Source organism: Castor canadensis, chromosome 16, assembly GCF_047511655.1.
Source record: "Castor canadensis chromosome 16, mCasCan1.hap1v2, whole genome shotgun sequence".
Classification (NCBI taxonomy): Eukaryota; Metazoa; Chordata; class Mammalia; order Rodentia; family Castoridae; genus Castor; species Castor canadensis.
Genome location: NC_133401.1, coordinates 86339031 through 86357754, shown reverse-complemented (window position 1 = coordinate 86357754; position 18724 = coordinate 86339031). Strand labels below are relative to the sequence as shown.

The window sequence follows — 18724 nt, the reverse complement described above, 5'->3', positions numbered from 1 at the left end:
CCATAATGCTCTTTTTATTTTTAATTAAGAAAATGACTGAAAAGATTTTATCTTCAAAGCCTAGTAATTTGCTGTAAATATTGGAGTTTATTGCTGTGAGCCAATTTTCTGTAATACCTGGGGACCCTTTAAACCTGTGGTTCAAGTTTCCTTTTAATCCTGGAAAGTTTTTTTTTAATTATAGTTTTCCGTTTTAATGGCAGCTTTATTGAAAGATAATTTACATATCATAGAATTCACTCATTTACAGCTCACACCCCAGTGGTTTTTAGTGTACTCAAGAGTTGTGTAATAATCAGTAAAACCTTTTATTCTCATCACCTTGAAAAGAAGTGCCCTCCCTTCAGGTTCACTCCGATTTCTTCCCTTGCTGCTTACTCTTAGGCAGCTCCCCTGATTATAGGTTTAAATCTCACTTCTGTTCCTTTGTTTTATTTTTTAGAAACTCAAATTATGTATAGGTTCTGTCTCCTTTCTTCAGCCTCCATTTCAGGTACTTTCTCTCTGTTCCCACTTTGCTTCTTTATCTCTTCTTTTTTCCTTCTTTTTTTTGGGGGAGGGGAGAGGGCCTGGTGGCAGCGGTGTGAGCATCTTCCTGTGTTGCCCAGGCTGGCCTGGAACTCAATGACTCTTCAGTGTGGGATGGCAGTGTGTGCCACGGTCTGGCCTTTCCTTTCATTTCCAGTCTCTTGAATTGTTTCTTGGCTTCTCTTCAGTGCTTCGTGGTACATTGCTCATGTGATGTATTATTTTCAGGTCATGGTTTAACACGCTTTAACCTGGTCAGGCACACATTGCATATAATGTGTGAACTTTTTCATACATAAACTAGAGTGGCATTTTCTGTGTACTGTCCATAGAATAATAAAATAGGATTAAAGTCACCTGTCAGGGCTTTGTCTCACAGAACCCCAGGTACGAAAGACTTCTTTGTAAGGTTTTTGTCTCAGTTTTCTTCTGCTGTTTTGTTTGTCTTGTTACTTTCTTACGACACGTGGCGGTTTCATTAGCTCAGCTTTCTCCTTTTTAAATAGATAGATGAGCATTGCTTACATCGCCACATTTTGTTGTTGTTGTTGTTAAAGGGGTGTACTTTAGCAAAGTACTTTTAGTTCCTAGTACTTTTAGATAACAGATCCCTAGTTTAGAAGCATCCATTATTAAAGTCGCCCTCACTCCCTCCCCTAGCAGGGCAAGCGCTCTACCATTCCAGCCACCCTTTTGTTTGTATGTTGATCTGGCCTCAATCTGTGATCCTCCTAGCAGGGATTACAGGCATGTCAGTCTAAGCGTAGTGTCTTTACTGGAGAGTGGTCTGACCCTACCACCCTCACCCCTGGGTTCTTTGAGGATTCTAAAACCCTCCCAGTGCCATTTCTTTTTCTTAGATGTATAGTTTTCAAAAGACTGCTCATTTCTTTTTTTAATGAATAAACTTGATTTTGGAGAGCAGTTTTAAGTTCACTGCAGACTGAGCAGAAAATACTGGAAGTTCTGTACCCTCTCTGTCTGTACACATGTACAGCCACCTGTTGTAGGACACACCATACACATGGGGTCCCTGTGATGGGATAGATGAGCCTGTCTGTCTACAGTCCCTGGTTTACATTGCAGCTTGCTTGATGTGGTACCTCTGTGGATTTGGATACTGGTAATGATGCACCAACTGTGGTATCATGCAGAGCCTCTCAGTTCCCTGAGCTTTGCGTAGTCATCCTGCTCTCCTAATTCCTGGTGACCATTTATCTTTGTGCTGTTCCCATAGTTTTAACTTTTTTGGAATGTTGTGAAGTTGGATCACACCGGATGTGGCCTTTTCAGATTGGCTTTCTCACTCCATTGTCTGGATGTACCACAGTTTGTTGTTGTTCATTAACGTGTGGGAGGGCAGCTTTGAATAAAGGTGCTGCAAACATTCCTGTGAGGTTTTCCTCTGGAGATAGGTTTTCCTTTGAGCATGTACAAAGGAACGTGGCTGGGGCGCATGGCAGAGTATTCTTATCTTTCCCCTTCCATCTGAGTGAGCAAGAGCACTTGTTGCCCCAGGGCTTCTCAACACCTGGTGCTTTGGATTTGGCCCTTTAAGAGGTGGGCAGTGTTTGCTATTATTAACTTAATTTGCTTCTCCCAAATTTGTATTTTGTTTGTTATCTGTATGTCTATTGGCGAAGTGTCTATTAAGAGTTTTGGTCCATAATTTCTATTTTTCGTTTGTTTGTTTTGGCAGTATTGGGGTTTGAACTCAGGGCCTCACGCTTGCTAGGCAAGTGCTCTACCACTTGACCCACTCCACCAGCCCTTTTTGTGTTGGGGTTTTCAAGCTAGGGTCTTTCAAACAATTTGCTCAGGGCTGGCTTTGAACCTCCATCCTCCTGGTTTCTGCCTCCTGGGTACCTAGGATTACAGGTGTGAGCCACTGGCACCCAGCCCATTATTTCATTTACTTAATTTGCTCTCTACTGAGGATTGAATTTACAGCTACCCACAGGCGAGGTAAGTGTTCTACCCTGAGGTACATCCCCAGCCGTTACCAAATATGTCTTCTGCAAATATTTTCTTCCAGTCTATAGCTGGAGTTTTCATTCTCTTGACAGTGCATCTCATAGAACAGAAACTTAAAAAAATAAAAATTGTTTGCAGTGCTGGGGTTTGAACTCAAGGCCTTGAGCTTGTTGGGCAGGGGCTCTACCAACTTGAGTCATGCCCCCAGCTAGTTTTCTAGTTTTTCTTAAAAAGATCTTAGGCATACTTTGTTAAATATATACATATTCAATGTTAAAGTGCTAGTCTGAATGGTAATATATTTTAATTTCACATTTTACTTTTTTCTTTTTTTATTCATATGTGCGTACAATGTTTGGGTCATTTCTCCCCTCTACTTTTTTCTTTTTGTTTTTTGGTTGGGATTAAAGTTTGAACTCAGGGCTTTGCACTTGAGCCACACCTTCAGTCCTGACACTTCACGTTTTTCATTGCTGGTATATTGAAAATATTTTACTTTTGTATATTAACTTGTATTCTGTATCTTTGCTATAGTTACTTATTGGTTATAGGAGGCTTTTTTATTATTTTTCAGCTTTTTCTATGTAGATAATCATGTCATCAGTGGATAAGAAGTCTCTTTCTCCCAGTCTGTGTCTCCATTAGCTAGATTTCCAGAAAGGTGTTGAAAACAGTCATGTTCCTGACTTCAGTGAGAAAGCTTTGGCTTTTCCACCAAAAAGTATGTTGACTTCTCGTCCCCTCATCTCCTGTATCCTCCCAGCCTGTGTCACTGTGGGGAACTTGAGTCCCTCCTGCCTCAGCCACTGGTGCATTGGGATTGCAGTCATGTGCCACTGTGCCTGACTAGTGAAATTTGTATTTAATGAAAGTACTTTGTCCTTGAGTATTGGGGAAGTTCCATCTTTGACGTTAGGTGTTTTCAGTGTGACCTTTATCGTATGACAGTTTTTAATCGTGAGTGGGTTTTAAATGTCAGCCTATTGGCTATACATGTGTCCTGAGCTACTGCCAGCGTTTTGATTACTGTAGCTTTGTAGTAAGTTTTTAAACCAGCTTAGATTTCAAAGCTCTGTGAAACACAGCTTTGGTTTTTCTCTTCAAGATTGTTTTGGCTATTCAGGGTTCCTTGAAATTTATAAAAACTTTAGGATGAACTTATATTTATGTAAACCACAAAAACCACTGTTGAAATTTTTATATGGATTGCATTGATTCCATAGATTGCTGTGAGTAGTACTGAGATGTTAAGTTTGCAGTCCATAGACAGGAGGTGTCTTGCTATTTGTGTCTTTAATTTTTTTCAGCAACATTCTGTACTGTTCAGTTAAAATTAATGTATATGAACTATGATTTTACCATTTTGTCCATTTATTTCTTCATTCCTTATTAAGTGCAAATTTTCTTCTGGTTTATTTTCCCTCTGTCTGAAGAACTTTGACATTTCTCGTTTTGGATCTCAGAAAGCTAGCCTGGTATAGAACCAAGGGAGTGAAGTCTGTCAAGGAGGAAGTGCTCAGCTTTGTCCACAGTTGAAGAAACATGAGGGATGTGAATTGAATGATAGATCTAATTACTTGTAATTCCAAGTCTCTTCTGATGAAAATAAATGATGAGGACAAGGAAGCCAAATTCAGTTCAGTACTCCCTTCTCTGCCATATTTATTTAATAGGCATCCCTTAGATCCTTTAGTTTCCAGGGAATCTGAACAAGAGATAATTGTAGGCACAAAGATTCATTGTAATGTTATGTTTACTAATCAAAATAATACCTTCACTTCTATATAGAATAAACCAATTATGGGAGGAAATAACTGTAGCTATAAAAAATGAGAGTGTAGATCCCAACGTTGTGGGTCGGTGTGCATGGCACATTGAGAAAGCAGTTATTACTAAGGAATTTGCTCTGAACAATTGTCATCTCAGTTTGTCCAAAACGCTCAACAATCTCTGGGGACAGTGTTTGGTTAATGTTTCTTTTTCATTTTTATTTGTTTTTTTGATGGGACTGGGGTTTGAACTCAAGACTTCATGCTTGCAAAGCATGTGTTCTATTGCTTGACTCACAGCTTTAGTCCATTTTGCTCTGGTTAGTTTGGAAATAGGGTGTCAGGAACTATTTGCCCAGGCTGGCCTTGAACTTGGATCCTCATGATCTCAGCCTCCCATGTAACTAGGATTACAGTAGTGAGTCACTGGTGCCTGGTGATGGGTGTTTTTTGTTTTGTTTTGTTTGGTTTTTAAATTGTGTGTGTGTGTACACAAATATGCATTACCACTATAAATCTTTTGTCTATTTTTAAACTTAGGTATATGTGTGATTGATTTTTCCTTGATTTGAAGTGAGTTTTTGAAAAAGAATATGCTTGGTGTACTGTCAGTCTTTTCTCATTCTGGTTTACCTTTTTTTTGTTTTCCATTTAATTCTTTTTTAAAATTAAGGTGTATTTTTACATATCGTAAAGTTAATCTGTTTATTGTATGCATTGCAGTGGTGAACCATTAACATAACATAAATCAGTTTTAGGACATTATCATGAAAATGTTTTATGGTCTTTTCCTAATACATCTATTTACTTTTTACCTTTTGATCTCTTAAAGGTGTGTGTGGGGGGGGGGCAGGGGATTACAGTGTGTTAAGGATACCCAGTTGGTGGGTCTTCTCGACTCCTTTCCAACCCCCGTAAGTGTACAGAACTCACTAAGTAAGGTGAGCTGCAGGTGACATCTTGTGACTGATCCCATGGATTAGTCTGTCTGCATGTGTGCTCGCATAACTCTAGTAGATTTTTTTTCTTGGAATTGGGGTTTGAACTCAGGGCTTCACACTTGTAAAGCAGGAGCTCTAGTACTTGAGCCACACCTCCAGTCCATTTTGCTCTGGTTATTTTGGAGATGGGGTCTCACAAAGTATTTGCCTGGGCTGGCCTTGGACCTTGTTTGTCCTGATCTCAGCTAAGGATCCTCCAAGTAGCTATGATTACAGGCACCCACTGTAGTAGTTACTGTAGTTGTGTGACAGAACTTGGATCTCATACCGCAGACCCTAGCTTAGGGTTTCCTTCATTGCTTTGGCTTTTCTTCTTTCTATATGAATAAATACAGAAACATTTTTATTTGAAAGAAATCTGCTGAGATTTTGATTGCTGTTGTGTTGAATTCATCATCTCTCAAGGTAAAGCATTTGGCGGGACTCCCCCCAACCCACCGCCACCCCCCAGCCACCACCACTGTGTGATTAAATGCTGTAAATTACCAGGTACTTAATAAGTGGAATTCATTATAATAAAATTTATCATTTCTTGGGTAGGTTTTATGTTTGAATCAGGTTACACTGACACAGTGCAGGAGGTGACTGTGATGTGTCTTGGTATTTTTCTAGCTTTGGCTGACATCACTGACAGGTGATTTCGTGCTTTGTGAATTTAAGATGCCTTACACCAGAAGCTAAAGAATGAACATGTCTCTCCCTCTACGTCGTGCTAATTGCAGGTGCTTTGCGTGTGTCATTCCACTCTAGCAGCGTAGTCAGGATTATCCCTGTTTCATAAAAAGAAGGTGAACCCAGGAGAATGATGCCGGAAGTGACCCAGAGTCCCTGGTTTTCATAGGCCCAGGCTTTGCATCGAGGGTGCCTTGCTCTCCAGGTCCCCTCTTCACTTCAGCAGATAGACTTCCCTGAGGTATCATTCTTCATGACCAAGTGACTGCTTCTAAGCACCCCATACTCACCTGGCTTCCTTCAGTGAGTGTAAGAAGTTTGACAAGCTTTGTTTTTAAGCCATCCCCAAGGAAGCATGGTAAGTGTGTGCTCTGCTCTTGTCTGCTTTCTTGGAGCCTCCATCAGACACCTATCCTCCTTCTTCTTCTTTTTTTTTTTTTTTTTGGTGGCACGGGTTTGAATTCAGGACCTCATGCTTGCTAGGCAGGCACTCTACCACTTGAGCGACCCTGCCAGCCCTTTTTTAGGTGTGGGCTTTTTCAAGATAGGGTCTTGTGAACTATTTGCCTGGGTTGGTTTTGAACCTCAGCCTCCTGAGTAGCTAGGATTACAGGCATGAGCTGGTTCCTGACTCTTTAGAATTTCTTAACATTCAAATAATAAAAGATGGTTCCTACTTTATCTAGGTAACCCAATACCTTGAGAGGAAACTGACTATCTGATAGTAGACTTTGTTCCTTAAGACTTTTTGAGAAGGACCAGAAATATTCCATGTTTTTCTTTCCCTGTGTTTTGATTCCTTGCTCATTGTTAACAATCTGGAAATAAAGGAGAAAGGAGTAAGAAGAAACAAAATTACCATTTTTGTCACCATTGTTAATAGGAAGACTATAACTCTGCCTGTAGTCAGTAAGTGTGGAGCACTCATTCTCTTCAGTGCTCAAGCTGCAGTGTGAACAGCACCTCAAGCATCTCTGACCTGTGGAGGCTCAGTGTGATGGAAGGAGCCCTTCCTGAGTGTTCACTTACTCTGCCAGCGAGGCCCTTTTCCCTCAGGTGTGTGAGGATAACAGGCTGTATATCCGGTGCTATGTAGCAGAACTGTACTCCTGTAACACTCAGCAGCTAGCTTCCATTTCCCTAGAATATAGCAACATATCTGGGGTATTGGAGTGAATCTTTCAACTTTTAAAAAAAACAGTTAAACTTGGAAAACTTGAACTTATCCTTACTGTTGAAAGGAGGTAGTCTCCTTTAAGGTGAGCATTTTAACACAGTTGCTTTTCTTTTGACCACGCTAGAGTTTGAACCCAGGACCTTGTACTTTCTAGACAAGCACTCCACCACTTGAGCCAGATCTCCAGCCCTTTTTGCTTTAGCTTTTGTTTTTATTTTTATTTTTGTATTTTTCTTCAAATTGGGTCTATTCATCCTCAGATTTTGATCCTCCATCTCTGCTTTGCAAGTAACTGGGATTACAGGTATGAGCCACTGTGCTCAGCCACAGTTGCTTTTCTGAAAAATATCTTAAGAAATCAAATTTTGTTTATGAAAATGAGGTCATACAGACTTCATTTCACATTTTATATAGGTTAGACCTTTTTCAATGTCATTCTTAAATAGTCTTTCTCTAACTTTATAAACAGTTGAATACAACCTCACCTGCATCCAAAGATTTAACCAAAAATACTTAAAATGACTTCTGTATTGAACACATACAGTCTTTTCCTCCTCATTACTGCCTAAGTGACATATAATAACTATGTAGATACCATGTACGTTGCATTAGATGCTGTAGTAATCTGGAGACTCACAGTGCTGTGAGGATGTGCAGGTTGTCTCTGGTGCTGCATGATTTTATGCAAGGGACTTGACACCCCTGGCTTTTGGTGCCTGAGGGTCTTCAGGCCAGTCTGATGCAGACGCTGAGCACAACTACATCTGTGTGCCATTTGTTCTTTTGCCCGTTTCACATATTTTTAAAACCATGCTGTCTTGTATAAATCCAAACAGAGAGCTATACTATCACTGCCTGACTGGAAAATCAGTGGTACTGCTGGTGTAGCCAGCTTCAAAAATAAATACTATAAAAACAACATCCCTAGGAAAGTCTACCTAGAAACCCCTCTCCCCGAAAACTGAACAGGGGCCAGCTCTTTATGTTAAAACAGACTATTCCAAATATTAGAGAGATATGAAAAGTGTCTTTTGATAGAATTAGAAGAGCTGAAAGAAAATTGAAAAGCAGTAACTTCTGCATCACGGAGTTTACCGTAGTCTAGTGTCTTAACCGGGGCTTCTAAAGTAAAGAGTCAAGTTTACACTTAAGTCTAGCGTACGTGAGCTTGGACCTTTATCAGTGTGTGCGTGCACCTTAATATGCATATAATGAGGAAAGGCACTGCTGATTGTGATTGTAAGAGCCACCTCTGTTTCCAAAATGTTAAAATGTGACAGTGCATGTTAGAATTGATGAACTGTGGGATAAGCTGTTTTTTTTTTTTTTTAAGTGCTGGTAAATCTCTTAAATTGATAGTGTAACCTGTAATGGATTGCCCCCTCTAATTTGAGAAACATGAACTTAAAATTTAAATCTTGATTTTTTTATATAAAAATTGGTATTGTTGAATTTTAGATGTAAATCTACTTTATAAATAAATTTGGCAACTGGGTTTTCAACTCAGGGTCTTGTCATCCCAGCACTTGAAGTATTGACACAGGAAGAACAACTTTGAGGCAAGCCTGGCTACATGGTGAGGCCCTGACTCCTCCTGCCCCCAAATTGAGATGATCAATAAATCAAACTTCTTGTCCTTTCCCGCCTCTTCTCCCTTCTCCTCTCCCTTTCCTTTTTTGGGGGGGCAGGGGAGCGGGGGGTCTTTTCTGTGAAAGGTAGAGAAATGTTTTAAAAATTTCCAACGCTTTTTGGTGTACTTTGTAGGATTTTATTCAGTACAAAAAAACACAATATATTCTCGTTGATGTTTGCTTTTGAGAGATTTAGAAAATCGTTTATTATCCTGTGGTTTGACTTGGATATTTCTTTCCTTGCATTAACAGCCTTTGCCTTTCTTTTAATTTGAATTTTCCTCCCACTCTTTTTAGCCTTTTTGTGAATTTCTTATTGGGCTTACATTGTGCATAGGGGAATGCCTGGATTCTACTCTGTTTATTAAAAACATGGCTATAACCCACAAACCGTTGATTCACGGGCCCCAACCAGCAGTTGGCAAACACCTGACACACACTTTTCTTTCTGGGCTATACAGTGACCGCTGGGCAAAACAGACTTAGGCCTGAGTCCAGTGTCTCTCACTTGCCAAGTTATGATTTTTAACCTGCAGAATCTGCAGCATTTTTTAAAGCAGGAAATAGATTTCTCTTATATAATTTCAAAGTAGGGAATTTTCCAAGTGAAACATATTCTGTGTTAATTGGTGGCACCTGCTGGCAAAGTGCTATCACTGCTCAGAGACTGCTGTGTCTTTATACAAAAGTACAAGAAAAGGCCAGGGTGTTGGAGCTAGCCTACCAGGTCCATGGCTCAACAGAGTGTGCAAGAGATTCTAGGGTTAGTAAATGCTATAAAGAAAAAAAGGAATTCCAGGGGGTAGTTGACTTCCCACCGCAGGTACAATTTTGCTATACTGAATTACCCAGCTGATGAAGACACTGACTTATTTCTATCTTTCTTAACAAGTTTCAGCTCACACTATGGGGATACTCACTGTTTTGTGTGCATGTGGGTAGGCAGGTGGGGTGTGTGAGTTGGAACAGAAGGGTAAACTTCCCCAGGTTCCAGTTGGTTTTAAACAGTTCGGTTTAAGAATTGTACTTCACATCTGGGCTACCCATAATGCATTTCTTCTTTATTGCTGTTGCCAGTCTAGGGTAGCAATGTTAATGAAGACACACAGGTGAAAAAGAAAGCTGTTTCATATCTGCAAAATGGGGAGGGGAAGGAAAGCTGTGTTTGTTAAGCTGTTCATCATTTGCAAAGACTACACATATTTTACGGTTTTGTTTTGGTTTTTTTTAGTGGTACTTGCTAGGCAGGTACTTATCACTTGAGTCATTCTTGTTTTGGGTTGGTATTTTTGAGATAGGGTCTCCCACGAATTATTTCCCTGAGGCTAGCTTCAAACCTCCTGATCTCTGCCTCCTGAGTTATATAGGATTACAGAAGTGAGCCACCAGTACCTGGCTTCAAATGTGAATTTAATGGTAAGAAAGACCTACTCTGGACTTCAGAAACATAGCTATGTGCTCCATGACTTGTTTGACCGTGGTGTGATCAGGGTGTATGTGAAGAATATCAGATGTTCACAGGGACCAAATAAAGAAGACCAAGGAGAGGTAAGAGCAGGCCTTAGACCAGTGTGTTTTCCCAAGGGGCAAATTTAGGAGCTCATGCCCTGCAGCAGTGGCTTTCAAGTGAACAGGATGGTCTTGTCCCCCTTCCCTTGGACAGTCGGTAATCTGGAGACAACTTCAATAGCCACATTGCTGGTGCAACAAGTGTAGGTGAAGGTCAGGGGTGTGCTAGCACCCTGTAATGCACATGACAACCCCTGCAACAAGGAATTGTCCCCAAATGTCAGTGTTTCCAAAGTTGACCCGCCTTAGAGACTAGCTGCTGCTTCCTGGATGGTACCTTCCGCGGTGGTAGGTTCAAAATAGGAGGCTCTGAATTCTATGTATTCGTGTGTGATGCTTCTTGGTAATGTAGGAGGCAAGAGATGATGAGTAGTGAGCAGGACAGGAAGTGAGTAAGTCAGGTGGGCATTTCAAACTTCCCTTTCCCAGAAGTGTTGGAGATTTCAGAACGTTGACCTCATGTAGTAGTGGATGTGGAAACCACCTTCCTTGTCTCTTGTGAGGATCATTGTTTTCTTCTTACATCACCCTACCTGTGCCTTTTTCGTCTATTGCCTTTTTTGTGATACTGGCGTTTGAACATAGGGCCTTGTGCTTGCTATCAGGCACTGTACCACTTGAGCTGCACCTTCAACCCTTTTTGCTTTTGTTATTTCTCAGATAGGGTCTCACTTTTTGCCCAAGGCCAGCCTCTGACCACAATCCTCCTACCCATATCTCCTAGCTATGATTTTGTCTTTAAGGAATAAAGCTCACAGTGATTAAATGTATATACATCTATGGCTCCCCTAAGAGAATTTTCCATTCTTAACATCACCCCTTATCCCCACAGCCCCACAAAGCAGGCTGAGAAAGACGATGGGGAGTCACGAGAGCAGACTCTTACTTCCTTGTCTCCATAGGTGTATGGTGGAATGGGAGGAAGGAGTAGCTGCTCTGGCTGTTGCACCAGTCCAGGGTTTTGCCATACCTGCTGAGTTACTGTTACTAGATAGACATTACTGTGTCTCTAATGTAATGTGGGGAAGCAGGAGTAGACTAACTTAGCCTTCAGTATCTTAATGGAGTACAGTGAAACCTTGAGAGGGAGGAGGAAGGAAGGGGAGGGAACCTACATATGTAGCCTGCAATAGTCAAACTTGGATGGGGCCCATTCTGAATGCCTTTGTGTCACAGGGAGTACTCTTTGATCGGTGGATCCAAGCAACACTTTCCTTTAGCATTTTCTCCTCAAGCCTTTAGGAGAGTAGTTAAACGCGCTAGGATGGGGCTGCTCACACCCTCTCAGGGTTTTGTTAAACCTCATTTCTTTCTCCTCTTCCGTCAAGCCTTCAGAGAACAGTTGCTGTTTCCTTCCCAGCTGTATGAGTAAACACTGTTTCACTGCTGTGGAACAAATGGAAAGAAGTAAATTTTCTCATGCAGACAGCTATTTCTGGTGTAGTCTATAGGAACAGCTGACGTTGTGTTTCTTCCTTGAGTGAAGAAAGTGTTAAGGTCACTTAGGTCAGAATATCTCTGGAGGATTCAGGCTCCTATTTTCTAAAGTTTTTAGTTTACAGTACATATACAGACATTTGCTCTGGGGTGCCTGGAGACCTGGCTGGCAAGGCCTTGGTGCCTCTCTGCCTTCCACTTAGTTCCCCAATCGTATAGGTGCCTATCTTCTTATGTTTCCCACCGTGTGTTCTTATCTTTGCTACTCTCTTGGATAGTGTGACATTCAAGATGGCTTCGTAACTACTAGACTCAGGGTGGGGTACTGAGTCACCGTACCTATGTTCACTCTTCTAAAGAAATCTGCTGTTTTTATTAATCCCTAGGTCCCTTCAGGAAATCAGTAAAAGGAAAATTACATGGAGATACTAAGAAAAAAGTGCTTCCTTCCTGTCTCCATCCCCTTCCTACTCAGCCCTGATTTGGACACTTGGACACTCTGCCTTCCTCTCGACTCTTTAGTTCAGGGGTGGCTTGTGCATACAGAGTCTCTCCTGCCTCTGCCTGTTGCAGACCTAGGGCACCGGGACTTAGGAGATTTTATTGAGGAAGCCAAAGCCCATGGGTTTTCCCTAGGCATACATTCAGATAAAGTCTCTCTGGAGTTAGGAAGTTCAAGGAGATAACCTGGGGCAGGGAAGCAGAGGGGCAGGGAATACTTGTGTGTCCCTAAGCTCCTTGGTCTCATTGCAGCTCTGTGTTTGTATCTGCACCTCCAGTGAATTAACTTCATGAAATGTGCCCCCCAGCCCCCCACACACCCATTGAGTGGATGACCAAATCAGGATGTCGAGTTCTTGCTTTGGTTTCAAAACCTATGGCTTTTCCACTCCACCAGGCAGAGCAACTAGTGCTCCATGATGACTCTTCTGCCATTACCCGCACCGGGTTTTCATATGGAGAGTGTGGAAGTACTGTATGGATCGAATGCCAGCATTTTAGAACGTGAATAAGATAAAGGAGAAATAGGGGAGATTTGAGAGAGAGGCTTACTCTCTAAAGTCAGTAGACGGTATTGTAAACGTTGGTGATGTCGGAAGATCTAGAGTGTCCTTTTTGAACACTGCTATGGGACAGATGTTGTAGCTGAACTTTTGAGCCCCATTCTTAGAATTTTAGGTTTGGGAAGGAATCTTAGAGAGACTGCTACCCATAAACGAGCTGTTACTTCTTTCAGAGTGCAGCTCCCCCACTTCCCCTTCTCATTAAGTTTCCATTTAGCCATTAGGTAGGAGCTTCAAAAGGGAAAATCCAATCATGTATAATCTCCAGTTAATGGGCATCTATTGAGCGACTAGGTCACGAGAAAGAATAATTACACAGTACCTCTTTGTGCAGTAAACACAAAAATCAAAAGATAATGCATTCCCAAGGCAAGCCAGATGACTAGTAGCTAACAGCATCCTCCTCTTCGGGGGAAAAAGATTGGGGCACCCACCATGCTTGCTAGGGGACATTGAAAAGCCATCCCCATTCCTGGAAAAAAGGCGGAGACGTACTTCCAGGGCTTTGTCACTTCTAATTGCTGGTCTCTGCCATGAAATTACCGAATAGCAGATACCATAGTAAATGTTTTGTATAATTGTTGGGTACTTTGTGGATCTCTGTTTTTCTTGTCACAAGTTTAAAAGTAACAGTGATGATTGAGGTAGAGCTCCAGCCCTGTTCCCACAGTAAAGCCTGGGCTCTAAGCCTGCCCAACCTGTGTTCATTCACAAGTGGGCTGTGTGATTACCTTCGTCCAGCTACTATTGAGTTACAAAAAGTCGAGCATAGCTCCTTCCCTCAAGTGGCACGTGTTAGCCACAAGCCAAAGAGTTGTTGGGTTTGCGTTGATACATTTTTCAGAATTGTGTCTTGTAGTTATTTAGGATTTCAAAATTCAGCATAATTCAAAAAACCTGTTTTTCCTCCTTAGAACACTTCAGTTATGGAAGATCAAAATGAAGATGAGTCCCCAAAGAAAAATACTCTTTGGCAGGTAGGAATGATAAGATAGCTGCTGACTACTGAGATGAGCTGCTCGCCCAGTCCATGTTCTCATGAAACCAAGAGCCCAGCCTGTGTTCTTTGGTACAGTTTTGCTAGTTTCAGATTCCACCCTACTTTGTCGTCTTTTCCTTAGGGAAGTGGCATTATGAATAGTAAAGAATTTTGGAGTTTTCACAAAGATTGAGAAGTGACCAATGATGGACAGTGGTGGTGCTCTTTGTTACTGTGGCATGGTGACACTTGTGTGCATTTGTCTCTCTTCTTTGCTCCCACCTTACCCTTCTCTCCCACTTCCTGTTGGTTTTCCTTTTCCTTTTTCTTTTCGTCTCGCTTCTCTCTTGGCTTTCTCTATTTAGTTTACCAGTTGCCCTCCCAATCCCCCAGGGTTTTTCGGGGGGTGGTTGGGGGTGCATGTAAGGTTTTCATGGTTTGGTTTTTCTTCAGCCATTAAGGTGTACGTCATTTTCCCCTTTGTGAGGATATGAGTACAGGCTAACCAAATCTCAATCTGAAGAGGATAATACAAAAAAATTGTCTGGATTTATTTGATTTAAATCTAAAGAGAATATCTGAAAGAAGGAGTGTCCAACAAACGTAAGTGGAAGTGAAACAGAGCAAAACAATGCTGAAAGATTTTGTTGGGCTGAGCAGGTAGCTGGAGAATAGACTGTGAGCAGTGTGCTATCTTGTAGTACACTCATGCACTTCTGTTTTGAACCTGTGTGCAAACTGAATTTTGTGCTCTTTCACATTTACTGTGTTGCAGTAGGACTCTCTCAGATTGCAGTTTTCATAGCTTTCAGGTTTTCATTCATCTGCCTGTCCTCCAGTCAGTTTGTTAATGTCACACACACTCTGGAGAGATGATTGGGAACCCTTTAATAACCCGTTGCTTACAAAATGAGGTTACAGGCATGAAAGTGCGTTGTGAGTAGTAAAGCAGTGCGCAGACGCAAGTTAGCACCATCACTGTATTTAGCCTGTTACAAAGTGATTTCTGACATTTGCATACTGATGCAGAAGTGATAGAGGAGGAAGAAAGCCTCTGTAGCTGGGTCTTGTGTTGCTCCCTTTCTCACAAATTACTGTGAACACAGAGATGCAAAAAATTCTGGATCTCACCTTTTCTTCCCTAATACTCAGTCTTACTTTCCAAGCCTAATGTTTTATGGCTTCATTGTAGCTCTTCTCACCTCTACATTGTAGATGTGTTATGATTTACTTTAACAGTTGCTCATAATTAGGCAGTTACTTTAACTTTTTCTGTTATAACATGGTGCATGTTATGATTAAAAAGTAGCACAAATGCCCCTTTTTATGTCTGTCAGTATTTGTCACAGCCAAAAATGTTTCCTTCCTTCCTTCCTTTCTTCCTACCTTCCTTCCTCCTTCCTCCTTCCCTCCCTCCCTCCCTATCCTTCTCTCTCCCTCCCTTTTGGTCATTTTTATATTTACTTACATGTGCATACATTGTTTGAGCCACCTCCGTACTACTCTCCCCGCCACCCAAAAAATGTTTCATCTCTGTTTTGAACTCTCATTTTTGGGTTGGATTGGAATCTTTTAGAATCAAGAATTAAAAGTCCCTGTTCAATGCTGCCCCCTTGTGGTACTTGGTGCCACTGGTCTCTCTCATCCAAGTTATAGGGGAAAAAATCCTGGACAAAGGCATGGTAAGATAAATTAGGTGGGAGATAAATGCCTTCCGCTGTTGCCTCTAAATATAGACGTAAGAACTTACTTCATACACAAAGCCTAGGAGATTTTTATCAAGGAAGGTTGAAGCTTCATTTGGATATATTCTTTCCAGGATAGGTTCATCCCTACTTCAGTAAGGGAACATACAGCTAACAAAAAAAAATCTCTGTTCCTTTTATGTAAGACTTTGAGATGCGTTCCTATTTCAACTCATCAGTTCTCAGAATTCTCTTGTGTCATTCCTTCTGTTATTATCCACGAAGACGCCATTCGAGGAGTGATGGGCAGATGTCTTGCAAGTATTTGACAAAAGCTTGAGATTGTCTTGTGTTCAAACAGGGAAGTTACTGAGCCTTGTTGTATTGGTAGTCATCGTGGCTTGAGCCTAGGGTTTAGATGATCGTTGATGCCATTGTTTTTTTTTTTAAAGGAGGGTTGTAAGGATTGAACTCTCTCGGTAAGCTATATCCCCAGGGGTTCCTACTGGAGGGTTGAACTCAGGGCCTTGTGTTTGCTAGGTAGGTGCTGTACCACTTGAGCCAATTTGCCACCCCTTTTTGCACTGGTTCTTTTTGAGGTAGGGCCTTGCTTTCTGCCTAATCTGGCCTGGATCTTTATCCTCCTATTTGGGCTCCTCCACGTAGCTGGGATGACAGGTCCAGTCTTTGGTCAAGATGAGATTTTTGCTTCTTGAGTAGCTAGAATTACAAGCTTGAGTCACCAAAGCATGGCTATAGTTTCATTTTTTAAAAAAATATGCTGATGTTATGCAAGGACATGTAGGTGACGCATTGCAGTGTAGGAGTGGATTGGTTATCCTTAAATGTCTTATGTAAAAGGATGACTTTGTGGATATTTGGTTGCCCTCGGGTCACTTTCTGAGAAGGTAAGCAAAAGAAGGGAAAGTCACAACTGTTTGCGCAGCAATGTGTTCTGTAGCCCTCAGAAATTGTATGGAGGGCACTGCAGCTGTAGGGTAAAAAGAAGTTTTTTAGATTGAACTGTGTTGGGGTTTCTCTGCTCGTCTTCTGTGTGGTATGTGGGTCTTGACATGTAGTTTGGACCAGGCAGTCTTGGCATCCCCTGGGAACTTGTTAGCAGTACAGATTCTCAGTTCTACTCCAGACAAGTAGAATCAGAACCCTGGGGGTGTCGCCCAGCAATCTGTGAGATAACAGCCCTTGTTGCTCTGATGGAAGTACAAACGTGAGAACCATTATCATCACTGTGTACAGTATACCCTACCCACAGTTTTAATTACTTGTGGTCAACTGTGGTCTGAAAATAGAAAATGGAAAACTTCAGAGACACACAGAGAACATCCATGTAACTATTATGATTGTTCCATTATTCGTTATTGTTGACCTCTTACTATTCCTGATTTGTAAGCTAAACTTTATCAAAGGTGTGCATGTGTTGGAAAGCAGCATCATATATGTAGGGTTTTAGGCATGCACTGGGGGTCTGTAGTACCTAGAATTAACTTGTAACTCTGAGGAAGTGCAGCAAACTGTTGAGAGTCAATCCGTTGCCACTTTGTCAGGTCGGACAGTCCCTCTAAGATGACCATGTCTAAAACAAGCTATCTAATACTATCATTTTGGAGTAAACATTGGAGGATGCTGATCTAAGGTAACATTCAGCTTTAGAAATAGCTGATACTTGTTTACTGTTGTGACTGATTTGAATTCATTTTAAATTACTTATTAAATGAATTAAGAAAGAAATGAGTTTGGCTTTAGGGTAAAACTGGTATTTAATTTTAAGATTAAATGCTGAAGGTAAAAAAATGTTTCTAATGAATTATCAATTAGATATCTTTTGTCAGACCAATTATTTATTATTTTTTACAATAGATCAGCAATGGCACATCATCTGTGATTGTCTCCAGAAAGAGACCATCAGAAGGAAACTATCAAAAAGAAAAAGACTTGTGTATTAAGTATTTTGACCAGTGGTCTGAATCAGATCAAGTGGAGTTTGTGGAACATCTTATTTCACGGATGTGTCACTATCAGCATGGACATATCAACTCTTACCTGAAGCCCATGTTGCAGCGGGACTTCATTACCGCGTTACCAGGTAAGTGCTCTTGTCCTCCAGCCAGGAGCCTGGTGCAGTGCCTGCATGTTTGTGAGACGAGGGAGTGAGTGAGTGCTGTGTGATTCTTTGGGATGTTCACAGTAACTTTTCCTCAAGTGCCACATATTAAAAATTCAGTGAATATATTTCTAGGCAGTTTCTGTGATCGTTAGTGTTGATCATTCATCATTGTTGTTGCTTCATTTGGTTTGTTTAATGAGTTGCTTTTAAAAAATGTATTTTTAAATTTTGATATAATCTGTACTTTGTCTTTATATATAACTAAAACTTCTGGAACTGTTTTTTTCCTCCAGTTTGCATGCTTGGTAGGCCAAAGTTTACGGTGTTCATTTGTATCTGAAGTGATATTTAGGGAACAACAAAGAAACTAAGAAAAAGGAGTAGCATGACTTTATGACACACATACGGAAGCAGACACATGTGTGCATGCACACACACCACACACACTTCTGGTTAAATTCATTTTGATTTTTAGAATAGATTTTTGTTTTTTAGTGCAGTTTTAGATGCAAAGCAAAATTAATTGAAAAGTACAGAGACTTCCTGTACTGCTGTCTCCCTCTCTCACTTCCCAAGCACAGCCTGCCCCACTTTCCCATCCTGCAACAGAGCCGTCCATCTGTTTTAGTTCATGAACCTCCACTGACCCATCACCACCTCCCAGGTCCACAGTTTCCACATTGTATAAGCTTAGACAAAGTGGTAGCAATGTGTACCTTCCAGTATAGTATCATACACAATAGTCAAATTCTTCTTTGATTTTTTTTTTTCTTTTGTGGCACTGGGGCTTGAACTCAGGGACTATACCTTGAGCCACTCCACCAGCCTTTTTTGTGATGTGTTGTTCGAGATAGGGTCTCATGCGCTATTTGCCCAGGCTGGCTTCGAACCACAATCCTCCTGATCTGTGCCTCCTGAGTAGGTGGGATTACAGGTGTGAGGCACCGGCACCCGACTCTTTGTGATTTTTGATCACTCGCTCATTTCTGTCTCCTTTTTAAAATTAGCATTTTAAATTGTCCAGGTGAGATGTAGAGATTTCATTCCTGTGGAGAATGCTGGCCAGAGCACTTTCCTCTGATCTGGTCAGTGTAGGGAACTGATTTTGTCTGC

At 41.2% G+C, this 18724-nt stretch overlaps 1 protein-coding gene across 8 annotated transcripts in view; it reads left to right on the top strand.

Annotated features, from left to right (window-relative positions):
* The window catches only part of Fbxw11 (F-box and WD repeat domain containing 11), a 102509-nt gene that overhangs the window by 52820 nt on the left and 30965 nt on the right, over positions 1-18724 (top strand). For 4 of the 8 annotated variants that reach the window (XM_020180305.2, XM_020180308.2, XM_020180309.2 and 1 more), the window contains 2 exons: positions 13737-13799; positions 17365-17590. In XM_020180305.2, coding sequence (XP_020035894.1) covers positions 13737-13799; positions 17365-17590 — 289 coding nt within the window. The remainder of the gene's footprint in view (positions 1-13736; positions 13800-17364; positions 17591-18724) is intronic. The other 4 variants (XM_020180306.2, XM_020180310.2, XM_074057796.1 and 1 more) reach the window with 1 other exon arrangement.